Below are 20055 nucleotides of genomic sequence, written 5' to 3' on the forward strand. Positions count from 1 at the left end.
GGAGTAAATTAATTTTCAACATTTTTGAAATCTGTTTTTTCCCTCTTTTTTAGAATTGCTTGTACCCGTTTGTGCCGCTCTTCGTTTCGTTTGCACCTCGATAGTTTAACATTTATAACTCAACCGTATCAACAATTGCTTGTAAATCTTAAACTATTGAAGTACAAACGAAGCGGTACAAACGGGTACAAACGATTTTAAAGAATAGGGAAAAAACAGATTTCAAAAATCTCAATGTCGGGTGCTGGTCACTTTCTGAATTTTTTTTTAATTATTAATTCATGAAACTATAAACGAAACCATTGTTACTACAATCAACTGCAAACGAAATGCTATCATATTCTATAAGAAAGAATTAATTTTTGAAAAGTCGGGTGCCAGGTTCACATATCTTGTACAAATACCGTGCTACGCTTTTCAAAATATTTATTCGTGCGAAATGTAAACGCATAATTCCGCCAGATTTTCATAATATTTGCGATATCGTCGACTACGTAGCATAGAAAAGAGGTCACGTACATTTATCTGGATACCGAGTGTATTTACATTTATCGATAGTCCGTCCACAGGGGTGTCCAGCCAACAGAAGCATACTCTGCTTTCGCGAGGACGGATAGCTAGCTACCTGGTAACCCTTTGCGCTCGAGTGGCGCCTCTAGGGCGACACACGCAATTTTAAAAGTGATTTTCTTGAACGTACAATTTCAATTTTACTTATATCGGAATACAGTTAATTATTAATTGAAATAATGATACATCGAGTCGTGAATGTTCGTAGACGTTTCCTTTCGAAGTAGAGTTTTTGGTTTTGCAGAAATTTATTATAAAAATAGACCGGATTTGATTTGATAGAAAAATGCCTCGACCGCAAAAGGGTGAATAAGTGGTCGAATTCGGGCGACGGGAGTTCCGTTTCGAAATCGATGAAAATTCCGAGCAACGGCAACGACCAGCGATGATCTTTCGATTAGAAAGACTCGGCGTGCCGATATCAGCGGAAAAAGTTTCGCATCGAAACTCTCTTACGTCGAAGAGAAAGTGATAACTGCCGCGGCGAGTTTCCGCAAATACGTAGAGTATAAATAGCTGCGCGATGAAATCTGAATCAGCTTTTAAATGTTACTTGCACTAGCCATCGATTATACAACGCGCGATCGTTAATTCGACGGCCATCCGTTTCGAAGGATCGATAATACCGTAACTTACGGTTGCAAAAAGAAATGCGTCGATAATTCGGACGTCGACCTTCCAACGATCGTCGATGGATCGTAATTCGATAGAGCACGAATCTATCGCGACTCTGATTTATTTGTCACAATTAGTCGTTTACCAGTGACTCATACTTGTCCGGGAACGTGTATTCCATCCGACATTGTTTGTAAATCGTCTAGTAACCGATTCGTTATTTCCTTCTGCATTTCGCGAATGCGTAATCGCGCGTAGCCGAGGAGAATGTTGCGTCGGTGAAATACCCGTTTCGCTCTAATTTAATATCGTGCCCTTGGCGGCTGAAGAAATCCGTCGGCGAGATTGTCGCGCATATGTACGTGTAACCACTTGTTAGAAGCCGCATAAGAGAGACAAACCTTTTAGTATATTGCATCTTAATTGCATTAAACAGTGACTCACGAAAGTATTTCAACACTTAGTACGAGATACTTTATTAATTATGATAGGTATATTGTAGAACATTTACTGAAATATTATTAACACTGTAAGGAGGTACGACTCTGTACATTATATAGGTAAAGTTTCAAACGAATCGGCATATGTAAACAATAGATTTGAATTATTTCTTGTAAACATAGAGATTGCTGAAGTCACGAGAGTATTGGAACGCACAAGAATGAGTTCCAAGAATCAATGAAAACTCGGTCTTTCGGCCACTAAATGTAAACATTGATTGTTGTTAGTCATCGTTGTACATACATCGAAAAGCGGTACAGACGGGTACAAACGATTCTAATGAATGAGGAAAGAACAGATTTCAAAAATCTTGAAAATTAATTTACTCCTCATATATATATATACAAGTTTAAGATTTACAGCAATTGTTTTGAAATATATATACATATATATATGTATACACAAAATACACAAGTTACTATTCCTATATAAATTCTATTAACACAATATAATAAAGAGTTTGACAACCTCGACTTACAAATTAAAGAATGTATTGTTTCGTTATTCCGTATTGCGATTAGTTTTAAGAAGTATATTAATTAGAAAGTAAGCCAATGAGAATAATGATTAAGTGATACTATTGTAAAAAGTTTAGGAGAAAGAATGTACAAAGAGAGCAGCACATAGTAGTGCAAAGTACAACTTTGAATGTACGCACTTGAATCCAATAAACAAACAAACAAACAAACAAACAAACAAACAAACAAACAAACAAACCTAGTGATGCCACCCAACCAATGAAAACGAACTTGATAGAAGTGGAGTTGAAAGTGGAGTCTAAGTCGCGATAGGTTTCGAGAAAACTGTCCAGTAAATAAAGGGTTTAGGTGTTTTCGCAATGTCGCTTCTCTGAATTGTCTTGGAACGTTCGAACTGGGACGGAAATCGCCGGCGAAAGATGCATAGATAAACATCGATCGATTCGGTCACGCCTCGGACTGCTCGTTCGAGTCCTGTTCTCTGCTATGGAGATTTTCACGACAACGATTAAGACCTCGTGTGTCGTGAATCGTTTTCTCCCGCTTGCCTTCGCCACGCAAATAACGTTAACAAGCTTGAACGAGCCTACGATACCGTTAACCGATGGGCAGAATGTATTATACGTAGCTAGAACACCTATCTATACGCTCTATTCTTTTCCCAACTATATTTCAAGAAATTCTAGTCAAAAATCGCCCAAATCGTTCGAACGTTCCACGACTTTTTATACCATCATTTTAATTACCTTCCCCACGTTAATGGGGCACGCGAGCCAGCCGCAATCTAAATTGCAGCCGACGACACCCTACGTACGAGATCGTAATTTATTTTCGCGCTGTAATCGTATCGTAAAGACAGCTGTTACCGACTGAAGTCGTTTCAGCTTTAAACGTACGGTTCGATCATTTTATTTATTAGAGATTTATATTATGTACAGTGGGTGTAGAAAGTATTCATACACCGATCAATTTCCAAAAAAAACTGTGTAAAATTGTAATTTACTAATTTATTTTTTATAAATAATGATATTCTACATATTCTCGGAAATCTCTAGAATAGATAGATTACAAAAAAAAAAATAGCTATTTATGTAAGTTGCGAAATAAACAATAAAAAAACCATTAGTCGGTAGAAATGTTGAAGCAATAAGTATTCGTACAATTGTTTAATTTTTAAAACTTCGGTGAAAAAAAAGGAATTCGCATTAATTTACAAGTATATTATACTTCCCTCGTGGGATTTCCTTTTGATTTTATAATTACTGTAAACTGTATACAGGGTGTCCCAAAAATGTTGGAGGTCCTTGAAAGGGGTGGTTCAGGGGGTGATTTGAAACAATTTTTTCCTTAGCGAAATTGTTGTCCGAGGCTTCGTTGAGGAGATATTAACGGAAAACACTGACCAATCAGAGCGCGCGGATACCGTTGGAGCGGCCGCGGTAGCGATGGCTACGCGCCAGGTAGCCGCTCTCGTACGCGAACAAGTGATATTGACGCGGCCGCTCAGCGCGTAACCTTCGCTACCGCGACCGCTCCAACGGTATCCGCGCGCTCTGATTGGTCGGCTTTTTTAATTAATATCTACTTAACGAAGCCCCATCCGACACTTTTGCAAAGGAAAAAGTTGCTTCAAATCACCTCTCGAACCACCCCTTTCAAGGACCTCCAACATTTTTGGGACACCCTGTATACACAAGGAACTCGGAAGAGAAAGATTGCAAACTAGTCTATTATTGGATTGGTGTGATCTCCAGGCGTATACATTCAAAAATAACGAATAAGAAACTAGTAACGTCTGAGAAATAATCGATGCAGTCTAATTTACGACGGATCAGAGTAAACGATTCGTAAAGTAAAATAAGACGATAGAAACGATCGAATAAACGTACCTGTACGTGTTATAAATATCGAATTGCAGGCTAAACTATAAACTAAATAAACTCGATGCATTCAGTTTCCTCGGAAACGATTAATATTCACGGACCGATAGTTCCGGGTTACTTGAAACTATTCGAGATAAATTATACGCGTAATTACCCATCTATAAGTACAATTACCGTATTAATCGATCGAAGAACAACGTCGGAGACCGTTGAACCGAATTTCACGCGTTATCCGAAAAATCGGTAGCACGATTACGAAACTCGAGCAATCAAATTTCCTTCGCAATTCGAATCGATTCTCCGTAGCATCGTATTCGCGTGGAAAATCGTAGATCGCGTTAAATCGAGTCGTTGACAACGTGGCGCATCGCTAAAAACTTCATTCTGTATAAATCACAGATAAAACACGAGATACCGCGATGTCCTCTATTTGTCAACCCGACACTTGATCGTATTTCAATCGCGTTACCAACGTAATTGCCAACCAATGCTTTTTGGAATCGTCACTCACTGTAACCGACTTCTTTTAAATTAATTTCGATTCTCGGTTGCATTCCTACCGCGTTGGTATCACGTTTCGATTACAAATTGTAAGTGTACGAGATTTATTTACCTGTCTGTCGGTGATTCGGCTTTTCAAAGTGGAAAACGTGTCTCGAATTGAACGGTTCAAAATAAAACGCGCGACACCAGTTATAACCTTCGACGATACAACTTCTCGAACCATGGAGGTCGGAAAATCTAATCAGGCATTCGGAATGTAGATAGTTGAAAACGAAATATGTTTCGCGACACGCATGGGTAGCCTGGTAGCATCGTAGTCTATTCGAGGGCAATTAATCGAAAAATACCGAGTGAAAAACACAGAGGGGACCACCGAACGGTGAACCGTGATACCTTGACAGGTAGAACGCGAACTGTGCCAAGAATTCATCGTTTCTTCCGTGGTAAACAGCACCGAACGTCTAACCACCCGAATCGATTAAGGCGAGCATCACGCTATCGCGGTGGTACCGATAAACCTGAAGACTCGAGAAGAAAAAAAAAATCACCACCTCAGCTGTCGAATCCGAGGTGACAGCTTTCGCTACACTGGTAGCGTCCAATTGTACGAGAGAGAGATTCCAGACTTTGATCGGATTATTCAATCTCACCGCGAACGAACGTTCTTTCAGCTGAAACATCCTTTCGGCTAAAACGGTATTCGTTTGACAGGTAGACGCGCACAGTGATTACGAGTTGCGACCAAGTATGTTCGAAATTTAAAAGAAAGAAAGAAATAACAAAAGAGTAAGCGAGAGGGTGTACTCACACTTCGAGTATTCGATCGCCTTTTCGTACACCGGCCTTCTCGGCAGCACCTCGGGGCAACACGGCGCTGACATGCTGAAGCGGCGCGTACAATTCCCCGTTGATGCTTCTTAGTTGTCCACCCTCGCTGACCTGGCCGCGTACGTTGAACCCGAAACCAGTCTCGGTTTTGTAAATGGTGACGCACCTCGGCCCCTGCCCGATCGGATTCGCCTGGTTCACCGGGTGCTGAGGCACGCGTCCGTTGTTGATCATCGTCACGCTCGCGTTCCTCGTTACGTCCTCGTTCGTGGCTGGCAACCGCTGCACCTCCGACTCGCAGTCCGCCATCTTACTCTCTGACCGCCCATTGATGTACCTCTCGTACGAAAATCCGCCGCGAGACTGCGCCTGTGTCGAGCTCGCTCGCTCTCCTCCTTCTTCGCCGTTCCCCCTCTTCCGTACGTGACTCCAGTTGACTCAGGGCCGGTTCTAGCGGAGGGGTGCACCGGCACTAGGGACGGCGTGAAAAATCCACCAACAATGATTTTTCACGGTGATCATACAATCACGATCGCAGTCGTGATTGAACTTCGATCATGATCGTGATCCGAAAAATGGGGTTTCAGAAGCGGTTCGTGTTAATTATTATCGTTAGTGTATCACTGTCTCCCCTTAGCGGAAATTCAAGAAACTACAAATGAGTCAAATTTAAATTGTATTAAAATTATATTAACATTGCTTTTAGACCATATCGTAATACATATATAACCCAAGAACAACGTAATTCGTGAAAAGTGAAAAGAATGTTCTGTACCAATCACAGAAGCGATCACGAAGAATCATTGAATCACTGTGAAAAATCATCGTGATTGAGAATGAACGTGATTGAATCACGAGTGATTCAAAAATACCAGTTCACGCCATCTCTAACGGCCAGCCGATTTACAGGGCCGGCCCAAAGACGAAATCATCTATGAATTTCGATGTGAAATTCCGATCGAATGAAAATAATGTATCAAAAATGAATTTTGATGGTATTCAATTACATCGTGACTAGACTGCGGATCCTTATCAAAATAAAATCTTCGCGAACGTGCCTACGAAAATTGAACCCAAATAGGAATTTATTTTATTCTGTAAATATCATAACATGAACTTTACTTTCGATCTTTTTTATATTCTTGCATATTGTTTGCATTTTGTAGTTTCTTGCACATTTAAATTTCCTATAGATGCATACAGATCCGCAGTCTAATCATGTCAATCTAATCAACGTCGTACCAGAAAATTTTACTATTGCATCGAGAATTTCTTTTAACTCTGTCAGTTTCCGTAGCATCTGGCGAAAAAAGATTCTCGAAACTCAAAATAATTAAAAATTATTTCCGATCTACGATGTTTCAGAAAAAACTGAGTAGTCTTGCACTTATTTCTATTGAACATGAAATATCTGAAATACTGACTTGTCAAAAATAATAGACGCACTTGCGTCTCTAAAAGTCGGAAGAGTTAATTTGAGAACGTTGGTACAGTGATTTTATTATTTAATTTTAAAATGTTTTAAAAGATGTAAGTATCGCTAAAAATGATTTTTTCTTGTCATTTTCTTTATAAATAATTATTCAAATGAAACGAACGATACATATTTTACAAATGAGATTGTTCATTTATCCTATTTCATATAGTACCAATATTTTTGAATTTCCTCAAATTTGCAATAAAGCGGTGGCGAGAAATGGATTTGCCCAGTGGCGACCAACCACTCAGGATCGGTACTGAGTTGACCTTATAGAGGGTGTTCTTCGATTAGTGGGAACATTCGAATAATCGAATATTTTACACGGTACTACAATCTACAAATTGTAGTCGCTGCGCCTTCGAAATTATCATTGCGTCGCGAAAGGTATCGACCCACACGAATTAAACGTACCGAAGATATATCTATGCTTTGTCTACGTCTATGCTGTAAAACCATCTACCTTTCTTTTATATCCAGTGCACGTTGCGCTGAATCCAGTTGAATCGAGTAACGACCGCCAGAGGTCCACCTTTGAAATCAGCTGTTGCCGCTTAATAATGTTTTCGCGATTTTACGAGGAAATAATGATAACCAGCTATTCTAGCAAACAATGTTGCGGTGTTTGAATATTCATAAAATAAAACGACTCGCATGCACGTGGTTTAGAAGAGTTTGACAACGTTTGCTTCCTGCCTCGTGACGATGTCGACGTTGAACACAAGGTTCGTGATCGTGATGCGTTTTGTACCTAAAAATTAAACACGTTAAGGTATGTGTGTATAAATTGATAATAATTAGTCCGTATATATGTAAATATATGCGTGATTTATTGTTACGTATATCGCGAATCAAATATATATTTTTCCGAATGTAGCTAGATGTAGCGCGGTCCAGTTCGTGTTTGTTGCGCATGTATCGAACTTTTTAAGCGTAATTAAACCGTCGTTCGATAACCAACGATCTTTTAATGCGTCTTCTAATTCGAAACATCAGCCTGCTACTCTCGTCGTTCGAATTACCTAATCTCGGGACTTTACAAGGGATGAAAATACAGAAATTACTGCCATTTATATTTGCAATATATTAAATAATTATTAGATACATTTATGTGCGATAGTCGTTTCGAAGTCATGTTACTCGTATTTACATTTTTTTTTCTTCTTTCCTTCTTAATTTAAATCTCTGTTTTCCGTAAAGTCTCAATATTTTATGTTTTCTTTTTTTTTTTTATTTCGACTTTAAAATCAATTACTGAAACGATCGCGAGCGTTCAATTCGTACGTTAAAATATTTCTTTTTTTTTGATATCGTTCTCGTTACAAATTTTTCCCCGCTTCACGCTTTGTCTCGTTCGGTGATACAAAAATTAACAGTTCGCTAACATTCGACGAGTTCCGTGACGCGTTAAAATAAAACTTCGAAATTCGAAAAGACGAACAAGGTACAAAAATAAAACGATTCGCCGACAACGATGACAATCGAAACGGGATAACTTAACTTTCTGTTCCATCGACGGAATGAAAGTAATCGAGCGAAGAGCAGAGAGAGAACTGAAAATAACGATGATTCAGAAAGTACCGCGTGTTTCAAAATGCATAAAATGGATTATCGACAAATGATTCTTTTAAAAAAAATATGTACAAAACGGAAACGCAGAATAAAATTTGTTCGTACGAGAAAATGTTATTTTACGTTTTCAGGTTACTTTTTCAAAAGGAATCGTCGTCTGTAAATTGATAATACTATGCGTTTTGAGACACACCGTATAAATTCGTGAATCGTAATACTGTTGAATCGATTACATTAGTCTACCTACCCTCAGCTTTCATTAACGCGCACGAAAAAATTATTTTAGAGATTCTAGAGTACACGTTATTCGTCCGAATGTCTTACAAAAAACTTTGGTACCTGCTCCGGTGCTTTTCTTGCTTTTTTTTTCATTTTTTTTTTGTTTTTTTTTTCTTTTCCTTTTTTTTCGTTTACGCACTCTTGTCCACCTACTGTTACACGCCTGAGAATAGTACGAGATAGTCATACACAAATTGCTATAAAATCACACGTTACATTCACACTTAATTAGGGACAGAAGTGACGAAAACATCGAATCGGATTTCCCTTTTAGTTAAAAAAAGAAAGAATCGAGTCGCGTTGAAACTTCCGTATTCGCGGATCGTGGAAATCCGTAAAAGGACTTGAAGAATCGACAAACTTGAAACGCTGGACAGTTTCGAAATAAAAAGCAAAGTACAAATATCATGCTTTTCTTTTTGACCGAGTCAATCCTTCTTTTTTTTTTTATGCTTGACAAATTTGTTGAAAGCGAAGTCCAGAGAATGTGGAAGTTTAAACGAACTTTAAGATTTCATGAAAATATGTGCGTATATGTACATCATACGAATACTTTTAGATAAAGCTTTTAATAAATATATATAAATATATATATGCGTGTGTGTGTGTGTTTGTGTGCGCGCATACATACATACATACACACAGACATATATATGTATGTATGCATGTATAGATAATACAAAAGGGCATCGTGTACTAATTACAAACGTTAGAGAAATAATAATATTAATAAAAATAATAATAATTATAATAAACGTGATTGTACCGATAACATGCCCTTTTTAAGGTAACCTAAGAGCAGGAGGAACGTGCATACGTCGAAAATGTTCGAACTTATTTAAGTCTGACTAAGCATTTAGTACAATAGAGATTTTTTCATTATATAAAATTCGAAGTTATCTCTAATAAACATTGCTCACTATCGACATGGATCGTGTAAATATCGATCGATGTGAAACGCTAAAATTTTTGCGTATAATATACATAGACTCTGTACAGAAAAATACGCGCATTGGGTTCTAGGCAAACTATTTCTTCGCAAGAGTCTCGTTTCAGTGAGTCCATTGGCGTCGTCTAACAGTGTTTATGGCAAATCGATTTTTAACAAATAATACGTTACGCGTCATCGCGCGTAGCGTTCAAACGGTTTGAAAATTACAAATCAAGCACGGAGAGCTCTAACAGTTGTCGTATATCATACTTGACGATAGTAACTTCACGTTTTTGCCTCGGTTACAAATCGGTTCATAATCGCACGGTACATCGAATTTATGACGCAAGAAATATACTGCAATATCATTTGTCTGTAACAACAATCTAGCATTACACATTTTCTTGCAACTATTCAATATACATTCAACAAACAGATGATTAGACAGTAGTAGTTATAAATCGGACAATTTAGACACGGATTTTACATTCATTGTTCGCGTGGACATCGATATTTAAGGTATTTAAATCGCTTCGTAAGAAATTCTAACGTGGAACTTTTATGCAAACGCTGTTTTAAACGGAATTTTAAATAGCTATGAATTTCCCGATGTACATGTACGTGCACCGTCCGTTTTACAGTGCTTCGTTGAATAAATAATTCGTGTCAAAAAAGCATTTGCATCCGTAACAGTGCGTTCGAATACGATTCTAAATTACATGAGAATTAACGTTACATACTTAGATCGTGTGTTTACTCGGAATAGACTTCATTACCAATCAGTAAAACTAGATGTTTTTTAATAAGCGGTCGAGAGATTGAGATTACGTTCGAAAGTATTGTATACAAACTATAGATTCTTTCGATGGAATAAAATCGCACAAAACTAATTGTACATACGTCATGATAAACGGATCGTTTGCTTGCTAAAAGCCTAAATTATAAATCACATCGTTTCTTCTCTTATTCTCGTGTAAGTCTATACGAAGGCTTTCATGGAAGAGCATACTTTGAATCTGCAATATCTTTTCGCTAAGAACTTTAAAAAACTTCTACCTCTGTCGTAACGAAGCACGTTTGATTCTCGAGGTAAACTAGTTAATACTTTAGTCGATTTACTCGTTTAAAAGTTAACTCTGTATAATTTCTCTAATTTTCTTAATGCTTAATCGAATCGGAAGTATTTTTTAATCTATACGATGATCCCTGGATAGCAATCCCTGTAAAAGGAATCCGTCATGAATTATTTTAGCCAATTTCTTTGCGCGATCGAGTTGCAACGTTTCGAAATTGTATAGAATATAATCTTTGGTTACCCAAAAAAAAAAAGAAAGACGTCAATCAATATGAAGTTGCACGTCACAACGCGTTATAATACATCTGTAGATCTTAGATGTCTGCAAATTGGGCACCACTAAATCACATTTTCCATTCGTTTGTAATTTTTCGCTACATTTACATTTCTTTCAAACTTTTTGAGGTCAATTGTAATTAGATGTTCGTTCTCGATAGTTCACCAGTTTAACCCTCTCATATAAAGATTCTATAACAATGTATCCTTACGAGTTTGTACTTGGTAATTTAAGTTTCGGATAGACCTTGAAAGCATGAAAGACCTACTGTGGAATAACGGATATCGTAAAAGACGTTTACGGTACTCTCGATAAAACAAAGAACGTCGTGAAATAAAATCGTCTCGTTGTTTAAAATTTTATGACTCTTTAAACGGTAATAAAAATTCAAAGCTAGTCACTTAAATTGAGAATGCAAATAAACCGTGTTCGATATATAAAATACACGTAAATCATACGAAACTATATGTATGGTCCTAACAAACATAACGACGTCAATCGTAATTATTAATCCGTACAGTAGTAGTTTAATAAATAATGCTTTTAACGATTACTTTAAATGTTCATTATCTTAATAAAACTGTATTCATCAATCAGAGGATTAAGCTTTGTAACGTCACCTCCGATATATGTGTAACACAGAGTATAAGAAAAATTCTTTAAACCTATGAAATAGGATAATTCGCGCTTGTATAGATATAGATATATATTTATATTTAATTTAATTGACATAGTAATTGTTCTCAAATGGAATGTTTATAAAATAAGGCGTTTTGTAGTTTACATGCTTTAAATAACTCTGCAACCACGCTTCAGAATATACAATAAAATTTACATATGAGAGGGTTAAAGACGGGGATCGCAAGATCCGCGTGTGCCACATTTTGCTTTCGTATTTGGGCAAACATTGGATAAGTGCTCGCTTACCGTTGTTACAAATCGTGAATCTCTTCGGAGAGCAAAATATCGAGGAACAGGAATCAAGATTTTCTGTTCGTGCATTTGGTCTTCGAAAAAAAAAGAAACCTAGTTTTTCTTTAGATATGATCTAAATATATAGCCTAACGTAAGAGTAGAAATCTGAAATATTACATCGATGGAGATGATAGCAAAAAATAACTTTCAGTTATTTAAGCTAGAAGTAGGCTATGTAAGGAGACTATTATGCATACTCGGGAAGAACATCAATTTCTGGTACATGATAATAGAGTTTACACTCTAATCGGAATCTTCTTCTATAGTTGGAGGTAACATATCGAGATGTTCCGGACTAAGCATCCCTCTGGAGATCGCGTATTCTGCCAACGCACGATGACAGAAAACATACTGGTCTGGCATTTGAATACTGTAGGCCCTCTGTGCTCGGATTTTTTCCACCGTTCCACGGATGTCCACAGTTCCGGTATCTTCTAGCCGCGATATGCAAATGTCTAACGTGCAAAACGTTCCTAAAAGGAGATTAAATTATACTTTAGCGTTCAACGTCCCTTCGTCGAAACGTACGCTCGTACAAAGTTCCTTAAATACCTGTCCTTCCTATTCCGGCGCTGCAATGTACAACTATAGGAGGTCCTCGCGGATGCCCGGCCCATGTGTCCCCTCTGTGTGCAAGTAATTTATTTTGTTGTTGTCTTACTAAGGCTAGAAACTGTAACAGAGCTCTGGCCGACTGTGGAACACCGTAATCCGGCCACGCTGTGTACAGCATATGGCAAACCTCCCTTGCCTCGTCAGTCTAAAACGAAAACATCGTAGGTTACGTATCGTTTACATACTTGCGAGTATACAGTGTTTACAAACATGGAACGATTCGACTTTCTTTGTTCGTTCAAAGCTAACGTACCTTGTTGTTTGTAAGGAGAAGCATAGATATCGTGTAATTGCGATTCGTATCAACTTCTAGAGTGGTTATAGTGAAACCACCCGCTTGTACTTCGTCGCCTGGCTCTAGACCCCAATACTGTGCACATTTTGTACGTCCTCTTTCCAACACCCTGCAATTAATGCGAGAAAAATTAATCTCTGTTCATTTAAAGAACGAAAAAAGTCGCAAGGATAAAAGAAATACAACATGCCTAGTAGTCATAACGATAACGAGCGTCTGCTGTTCCCAGATCATCCTCCAGAAATCCCCGCAAGTTTTCAGAAGAGGACCCTGAGTGCTGATGAACGCGTTCTTTTGTTTGTAACCGTCAACAAAATTGGCATTGATGTAATCGGTGCTCGCATCTCCGTCTATTTGGGATAAGCATACTCTGCTGTGGTCGTAGCAAAGTACATCCGTGTACCGATTCTTGGACTGGTTTATTCTCAATCTGTAAAATCAGATTACAGATGAGAGAGTAAGAAATTACTAACGTTTATTAAAAAAATATTTGAAGAAAATTTCCATACTTTGCGTGGTTGAAGGAAGCTTCCGGCGGTCTTTGCCTGATTTCGGCGTATTCGGCTACGAGACCGGCGCGTCCTCTCGAATGTATATCTTCGATGAACTGTTCCATGGTAACGGCTTGGAGCCCAAGGTCGCCGTGCAGGCTATCGTCGTCGCTGAAACCTGAACTAGCTGAGGACGGAGGCTGAACTGGAGACGGTGCCTCGTCTGTACCCATCCAGACATCACCGTTCGTGATCTCGATATCCCCGATATTCGACACCCCATTTTTAACTTTACTTTTATCGATTATAGGACTAGTCGAGCTACTAACTGTAGTTCCATTGGGATTCTGATTGACCGTGTGACTTTTCGATGTGGGCGAAAGAGGACTACCCACTCTGGGGGTAACCTGAGAACGTACAAACAACATATCATCCAGGGATCCATCGGACCGCACCTTCAACCCTGTACAACCGATCAACTGACCTCACAAAGTTCACCCCCGCCTCTGTTTGTCATGGATTTAAGACAATGGAGCAGCCATGCCTCATGCTGTATCTCCAACGTGCCGCCCAACCGGTGTGGTAATGACTCCCGCGGGATATGTAACGTTAATTGAGGAATGGATACAGTGAACACTCTGTCCCGCAATTTTTCACGGACGAATAACCGAAGGATCTTAAACGGCGCCTTGAACCACAGCGGTGCAGTCACTATCAAAACCTTCTTCAGTTTCGCTGGATAACCACCCTGAAACAACACCACGATAGTAATTCATTTTATTAATTTAGTCTATTTCATTCCTTTTTACGTTTACCGTCTAATGCGTATAATACTAGGTTGTCTACTTGCTACCAATAACTCATTTTATAACATTACAATCAAACAATAATTATTCTTCAAAGTAATTCGCTTCTGATAGTTTTCATCCATCTTTCTGCCAATTGTTCAATCCCCATTTGGATGTCAAACGTCATACAGAATTTTAATGTCAAAAATTCAAGCATTAAATGACAAAGAATTTTAATGTCAAAAATTCAAGCGTTAAATGTCATAAAGGATTTTAATGTCAAAAATTCAGGCTACAAAGTGTCTGCGAACTTATGAGACAACCCAGTATATGCGTATAACAAGGTATCGACGAAATACAAAAAATAAAGCAAAATAATTTATGTACGCGATACGGTATACTTTTTATAATAGCGAAAAGCGACCGGTTAAGGTGTCTGCACAATTTATTTTCGAAGCGGAGCGACTTTCAAATTCGACCTTTGAAAGCCGATGCAATAATAGAACGGTATATAAACCGAGACGCGCGTTTAGTGCCAACTGCGAGTAATGTTCGAGTACATGTTTAATGTACGAAAAAGTTTCGTTTTAAAGAGAATTAGAAAACTGTTGTTACTAGTTCTCGAACTAATTCCATGGAAAACTTGTATCTTATAGGCTTGTACGTTATAGGTCGTGCGTTTGCGTTAAACGATAGAGAATTGGGTCGAAGCGGAACGAGCGCATAATTTGTACGACGAAGTCGCCGTGCATCGAGGAATTCGTGTCGTCGTGGAGGTTGCGATGCGCGAAAAATCTTTTCTGCCTCGGAGTATCTGAAACGCAGGAAACACGGTGACTTAACCCTCCGTACCCTCTGTGGTGTGTATAGAGGGCGGAAGTACCGTAACGGCAACCGACGTCAGCAGTACCACTACATCTTCGAGATCTTAAGTACACAAACCCCGTTACATAGAAACCCCGCGAAACGACGAGAAAGAAGAAAGGAAAAGAAATAGAAAAACGGAGAAGCCGCACAAGTTTCGATCGCATCGCAACGATTTGGAGTAATCGTCGGTAGTCGGGGCTCGAGAAGCGTGTACGAGATTGAGATCGACAGGATTATATTCGGTCTCACCGGTACATAGATAGCACACTGGGCCAGTCAATCGATAGATTAGAATTTTCATTTACCGTGAGTCGACGGATGCACCGTAAGCGAATACTTTATCGGACATCGATGACACAGGTTGATTCGACGGTTAAGCAATCTTGCGAGCGATAAAAAAAAAAAAAAAATCCAAAGGCTGCCGATAGGTTTCCGATTCGGTTGATCACAGAGCACGGGGTACAGGCGTCATAGTCGATGGGATCGAAAAATCACTGCCGGCACTCGGTCAGTCAATCGATAGCGCGGAATTAGTATAACCGTGTTTGCACGGCTGACACGAACCCAACGAACGTTGATGCGTATCGGTCGATGCGAAACATGCCAGAACGAATTTCGGTTCGGCTCTCGACTCGGACGATGCGACTCGGCGACGCGTCAGCTCGTAGAAATTGGTCGATCGACGGCCACGAAGAAATCAGGTTGTATCTTCTCGCGATCCGTCCACGATAATGCCGCAAAGGGGTCACGATGATTACTGACTGCGAGCGTCGCGACGTTATCCCGCGGACGGGCGCATGCGCGGCGACGACCCCTTTTTACCACCGCTTGCTCCAACATCCCTTACGCGAATTTCTTTTTCCCCGGTGAAGGTGCAATTCTACCGTACGGTTGACGTATCGTCGCAGCGATTCTCAACTCGCCGATCAATTCACCCTTAGGACCGAATAAACAACAGAACCGAATAACCTCGCACCCTAATTGTATCGTTATCGACCTTTCGTCGCTCGATTATTCTAATTACGCATCTACCCGGGGACTTTCAAAACTAATTACGTGTGGATTTCTATCCTAGGTAGGATTTTTTATTCAAAGGATTTAATCGGTGAAATGTCTTTGAACGACAAGTTTTTAACATTGAATTAAATCAACTTTATTTCGTTACAGTTACGTGAGATCGGTATAACGCAAATTTTGCGACAGTGTATGGCGCGCGATGCAATGCGACGAATAAACTTGGTGTCTATTTTACATAACAAAACAGTGACGAATCAAACAACGAAAAGACACTGCAATTCGTCGCAATTGAAACGGCAATTTATCAATAGAGTATTAGATGAAAGGACCAAGTTTTATCATCGGAGAAGTTTCGCTCGCTCGGCGCGTCGTAAATACGAATAATAAAACGGAAACGAAAGAGTATCGGTACGCTATTATCCGAATGGAAAGCGAACAGACTTCGCGGCGTCGTATTTCCCTTTCGCGAGCTTTACGAGACGAGCTACATACGCGCATTCCGGAGTACGATTTCAGCTTGACCCTCGTTTCCTGGTAAACAACCGATTAAACGGGAAATTTATTTTTATCTTGCCGCTAGGTGACGTAAAGACGTCGTTATAAATAGTTCCATAAGTATCCTATAATTACGTCACGTCGACGAAACCTTTGAAATTCCCTTCTTCGACCCATAACACGCGGTTCAGTGGGCAATTGCAAGTGGATTTTCGTGAAGCGTGAACAACCCCTCAAGCTTTCCTGTTCTTTGAAATACACCCCTCTATATATACATATACAGACGTATGTACGAGACGTTCCGGAATTACTTTGTACTTTACCTATTATATCACCTTTCTCTATTATATCATCGGAATTATGTGCGACGTGTGCTTCTTCGAATCGCGTGCGAACATGCTCGAAAGTATTTTGCACCGTGAACGTGTCTGCATGGCCGAGCGGATTATGCCAAGTGTTTTTTTTTTTTTTTTTTGCGCGTGCGTTACGCGCTCCGATTTCGTTCGCAATAAGAATAAATGCCAAATATGCCGATTAAATTTCCTGTACAGAGATAACGGTCTATATTCGGAGCGATCAATTGACAGTAACGAGGCCTCTTTCGTTTGCGAAGCACCGCCGATTCCGGATGCAAATTTCCCGACGGTAAAAAAATCCAGGTGAATAACGAGAGTGGTCGATTCATCGAGTCGCGATAACATTGTACGACACGTACAATTTTTCTCCAGGATAACAAATTTATTTATTCAAAGTGTAACAGTCTTTATAAATAACTGGCTTAAGTTAAATCGTAAAGTAAAGATCGTTTTATATTATTTTTGTTAATATGACTCGCAGAAATCGGACCGAACACGCGTACGTCTAGAGCTTACCTTCAAAAGTGTGAGGATCTTTTGTGAGAGGTCGTAATCGAAATTCTGGTATTTGCTGTCCGACATGTCGTAAATAAAAACCAGACCATGCTTCTGAGTTTCCGCGCTTTCGAGAGCCGCGTCCAATTGATACACGACACCCTACGAGGGAAACAGAGAAAGTTCCATTATTAGAGATGCCGTGTCGCAAAGTAGCTATTAAGCAACCGTTGCATCATTCTTTATTATACGGTACAAGAAACCATTGTATTTATTAATACTAAATGCGACGCGTAACGCGTTTGTCATCGAATGAATTTGCATAAGCACGATACATAATATTACGGCAACTTTACGGTACCCACTTGCAATGTCGTTTGATGCGTCGTATTTTGTGGAAGATGCAAATGTGCGGTGAAAATAGCTATGGCTGCCCCTGTTGCATCTCGCGAAGACTGAAACATTTTTCATTTCTTCAATGTACCATGCGCTACTTGCGATGCGAAAGTTTCGTTAGATTTTCGATTAGCTCTACGTCCTTACTAAAACTGTAAATTTTCCCGTGTGTAGTTCGCTGAGCAAGGGTTCCTGCGTGGGATGCAGAAGCGCGAGACCTTCTCTTCTCCTGGTGGCTTCGTGTTGTTCGTAAAGAGCCAAAGCCCTCGCGACTTCAAACTTTCTCGCCGTTAAAAATTTCACGGCTGTGCTCCATGACACCGGACCCGCTCTTCTGCCTGCTCGACACTTATTTACTGCTTCTATAAAATCCTTCGTAGCCTATAAATTCAAATGAATCGAGTTAAATTATTTTTCAGAAGATTCTTCGACGCTTCAGAAACAAGGATTATATAAAGGATTATCGGATCGTAATTCATGGAACAGAAGTTTGCACCGAGTGTGATTAAATGGTCTCGCGGCGTTTCTATACCTACTTTCAAAACGGGCAACAGTCATTCGTCAATGATTTGTGTACATGCCCTGAGTACCGATATAACTTCCGGTGCCCGACTACCTCCCCGCTGGCCACTTCCGCCATAGTACGCTCGCCGGGGACCGGCACGGTAAATGGATAGGTTCGTTCCAGGGTCAAGAAGAAATTTAATATCGCGAATCGATACTTTTCTAAATCTCTCGCGAAAGCCAGTTTCCACGAGGCTGCCTTATCATCGACGAGATATCGCGATTGAATAAAAGCGTACGCGAATACCGCGCGAATATTGATTTCGCTGTATTTTTAATTCCGCTTTTAAAATGCAACAGCTCGCGACGTTTATGGAACGGAAAAGAGTTTCTACTCGTCAAGCGCGTGCTATTTCACGATTCATTTGTCATGGTCTCGAGGTCATTTACTCGAGCTAATTCCCGACGAATAAAACACCGCATCGTTTACGAATTACGATCGACAAAGGAGCCGAGTGTTATTATCGCGATGACAGTGTCTGTTTCGTCAAACACTGACGGTTATTAAACATCCAAGAGCCTATCTCTACGCGACCACATTCAACAAGCACTTCGGAATAATAATCGCTGGAAAATTATTGCGAGATATTCGCATCGAGCGCTTCGATGTCCTTTTGTTTCGCGATTTCCGTTGAAATTTCTTTGAAAAAAAGCGGAAAGGAACCGGGTGCGAAGCAACAATGTTTATATTGCGCGCTGGTAAACATATTCGAGACGGAGACAGAGACGGATGATATCTCGAAAAATCGACCGTGACCGATCGTTTCGCCGTTTCCTGAAATGACTCGGCGGCACGCATGTCTCACAACCGGAAGATCGACTGATAATCGCTTACCTGTTCCTGCTCGACGGTTAACGTGGCTGCCATTTTGACTTAATGTACACTGTCATAACCGACAAAACCACAGCACTGGCTAACACGTACTCGTTTCTGACTCTGGTCTTTCGATCCTCTGTTCGCGGCTACACATTTTGTTTCACGAGACCAGTCGCACGACACGATCCTTGCGATTGGCGGCTGATCCGAGTCACCGCGAAGACAAGTAGATCGATCCGGTGCGCTCGTTCATTGTCCGACGCTCGTGCTCTCGACACAGCTATAGCAGACGCTCGATCATCCTCCACTCCGCAGGTTGAGCGCCATCTTAAACAGAGACCACGACCATAGTAAGCGACACTGTACCACGTGCTACAGGTCGCTTCAAAACGGCCGCGACCAAACCTTTTTCGATTTCGAAACGGTCTGGAACGTTTACGTAATTAAGGCCTGTTTAATTCAACAGCGATTGGAACAAGGGTGTTAAAACCCTCGAGCTCCTCTTTACCAACAAATAAACATAAAATGTAGTACGATGAAATTAAATGAGACTCTCGAATAGACTGCAACTATTTCAAAGTTATTTGAAAAGTAGACAGACTCGTTTGTTGCGACAGCATTAGCCACAGATTTGTGCTAGAGTTTTATCGGCTGGCTGTCCTTCTCGCGCCGGATATGTGCTATCATTGACCAAGTATAGCCATCGTCAAAGTCTGCGTCACGGCTCTGCAGACAGCCAGCTTTGGTCTTTTGAGACTTCGTGCAAAAACGACACCGGAGACGAAATCATACGTCTTTGCCAACGAGCAACAAGTTAGTACGTCATCTAGAAGCAACAAGTCTCGTAATCAGTTAATTTTTAATTCTCTACGCACGCTCCTCTTAGTAGATCT

The 20055-nt window shown here is 40.0% G+C and overlaps 2 protein-coding genes and 2 long non-coding RNA genes across 5 annotated transcripts in view; 2 read left to right on the plus strand and 2 right to left on the minus strand.

The window, feature by feature from the left end:
• Nucleotides 1–5755, minus strand: part of LOC128886470 (sorting nexin-27) — a 14114-nt gene extending 8359 nt beyond the window's left edge. For both annotated transcript variants that reach the window (XM_054141403.1, XM_054141394.1), the window contains exon 1: nt 5361–5755. In XM_054141403.1, the coding sequence (XP_053997378.1) occupies nt 5361–5689 (329 nt within the window). In that variant the 5' untranslated portion in view covers nt 5690–5755. The remainder of the gene's footprint in view (nt 1–5360) is intronic.
• Nucleotides 5756–6861: 1106 nt separating this feature from the next.
• On the plus strand, nt 6862–8998 carry LOC128886838 (uncharacterized). The gene is made up of 2 exons (XR_008459922.1): nt 6862–7244; nt 7338–8998. It is a non-coding gene; the product is annotated as an uncharacterized LOC128886838 (long non-coding RNA).
• On the minus strand, nt 7922–19480 carry LOC128886347 (tyrosine-protein phosphatase non-receptor type 9). Its single transcript, XM_054141155.1, has 11 exons — nt 19181–19480; nt 17929–18162; nt 17751–17840; nt 17407–17547; nt 13852–14115; nt 13386–13774; nt 13067–13306; nt 12835–12985; nt 12519–12726; nt 12164–12439; nt 7922–10859 (listed from the first exon to the last, which is right to left on the minus strand). Exons 1-10 carry the CDS (start codon nt 19211–19213, stop codon nt 12210–12212), a joined length of 1980 nt encoding a protein of 659 aa, XP_053997130.1. The 5' UTR covers nt 19214–19480; the 3' UTR covers nt 7922–10859; nt 12164–12209.
• Nucleotides 14142–18097, plus strand: LOC128886792 (uncharacterized). The gene is made up of 3 exons (XR_008459908.1): nt 14142–14765; nt 14827–16819; nt 17956–18097. It is a non-coding gene; the product is annotated as an uncharacterized LOC128886792 (long non-coding RNA).
• Nucleotides 19481–20055: the final 575 nt, after the last annotated feature.

Source organism: Hylaeus anthracinus, unplaced genomic scaffold (assembly GCF_026225885.1).
Source record: "Hylaeus anthracinus isolate JK02 unplaced genomic scaffold, UHH_iyHylAnth1.0_haploid 0, whole genome shotgun sequence".
NCBI lineage: Eukaryota > Metazoa > Arthropoda > Insecta > Hymenoptera > Colletidae > Hylaeus > Hylaeus anthracinus.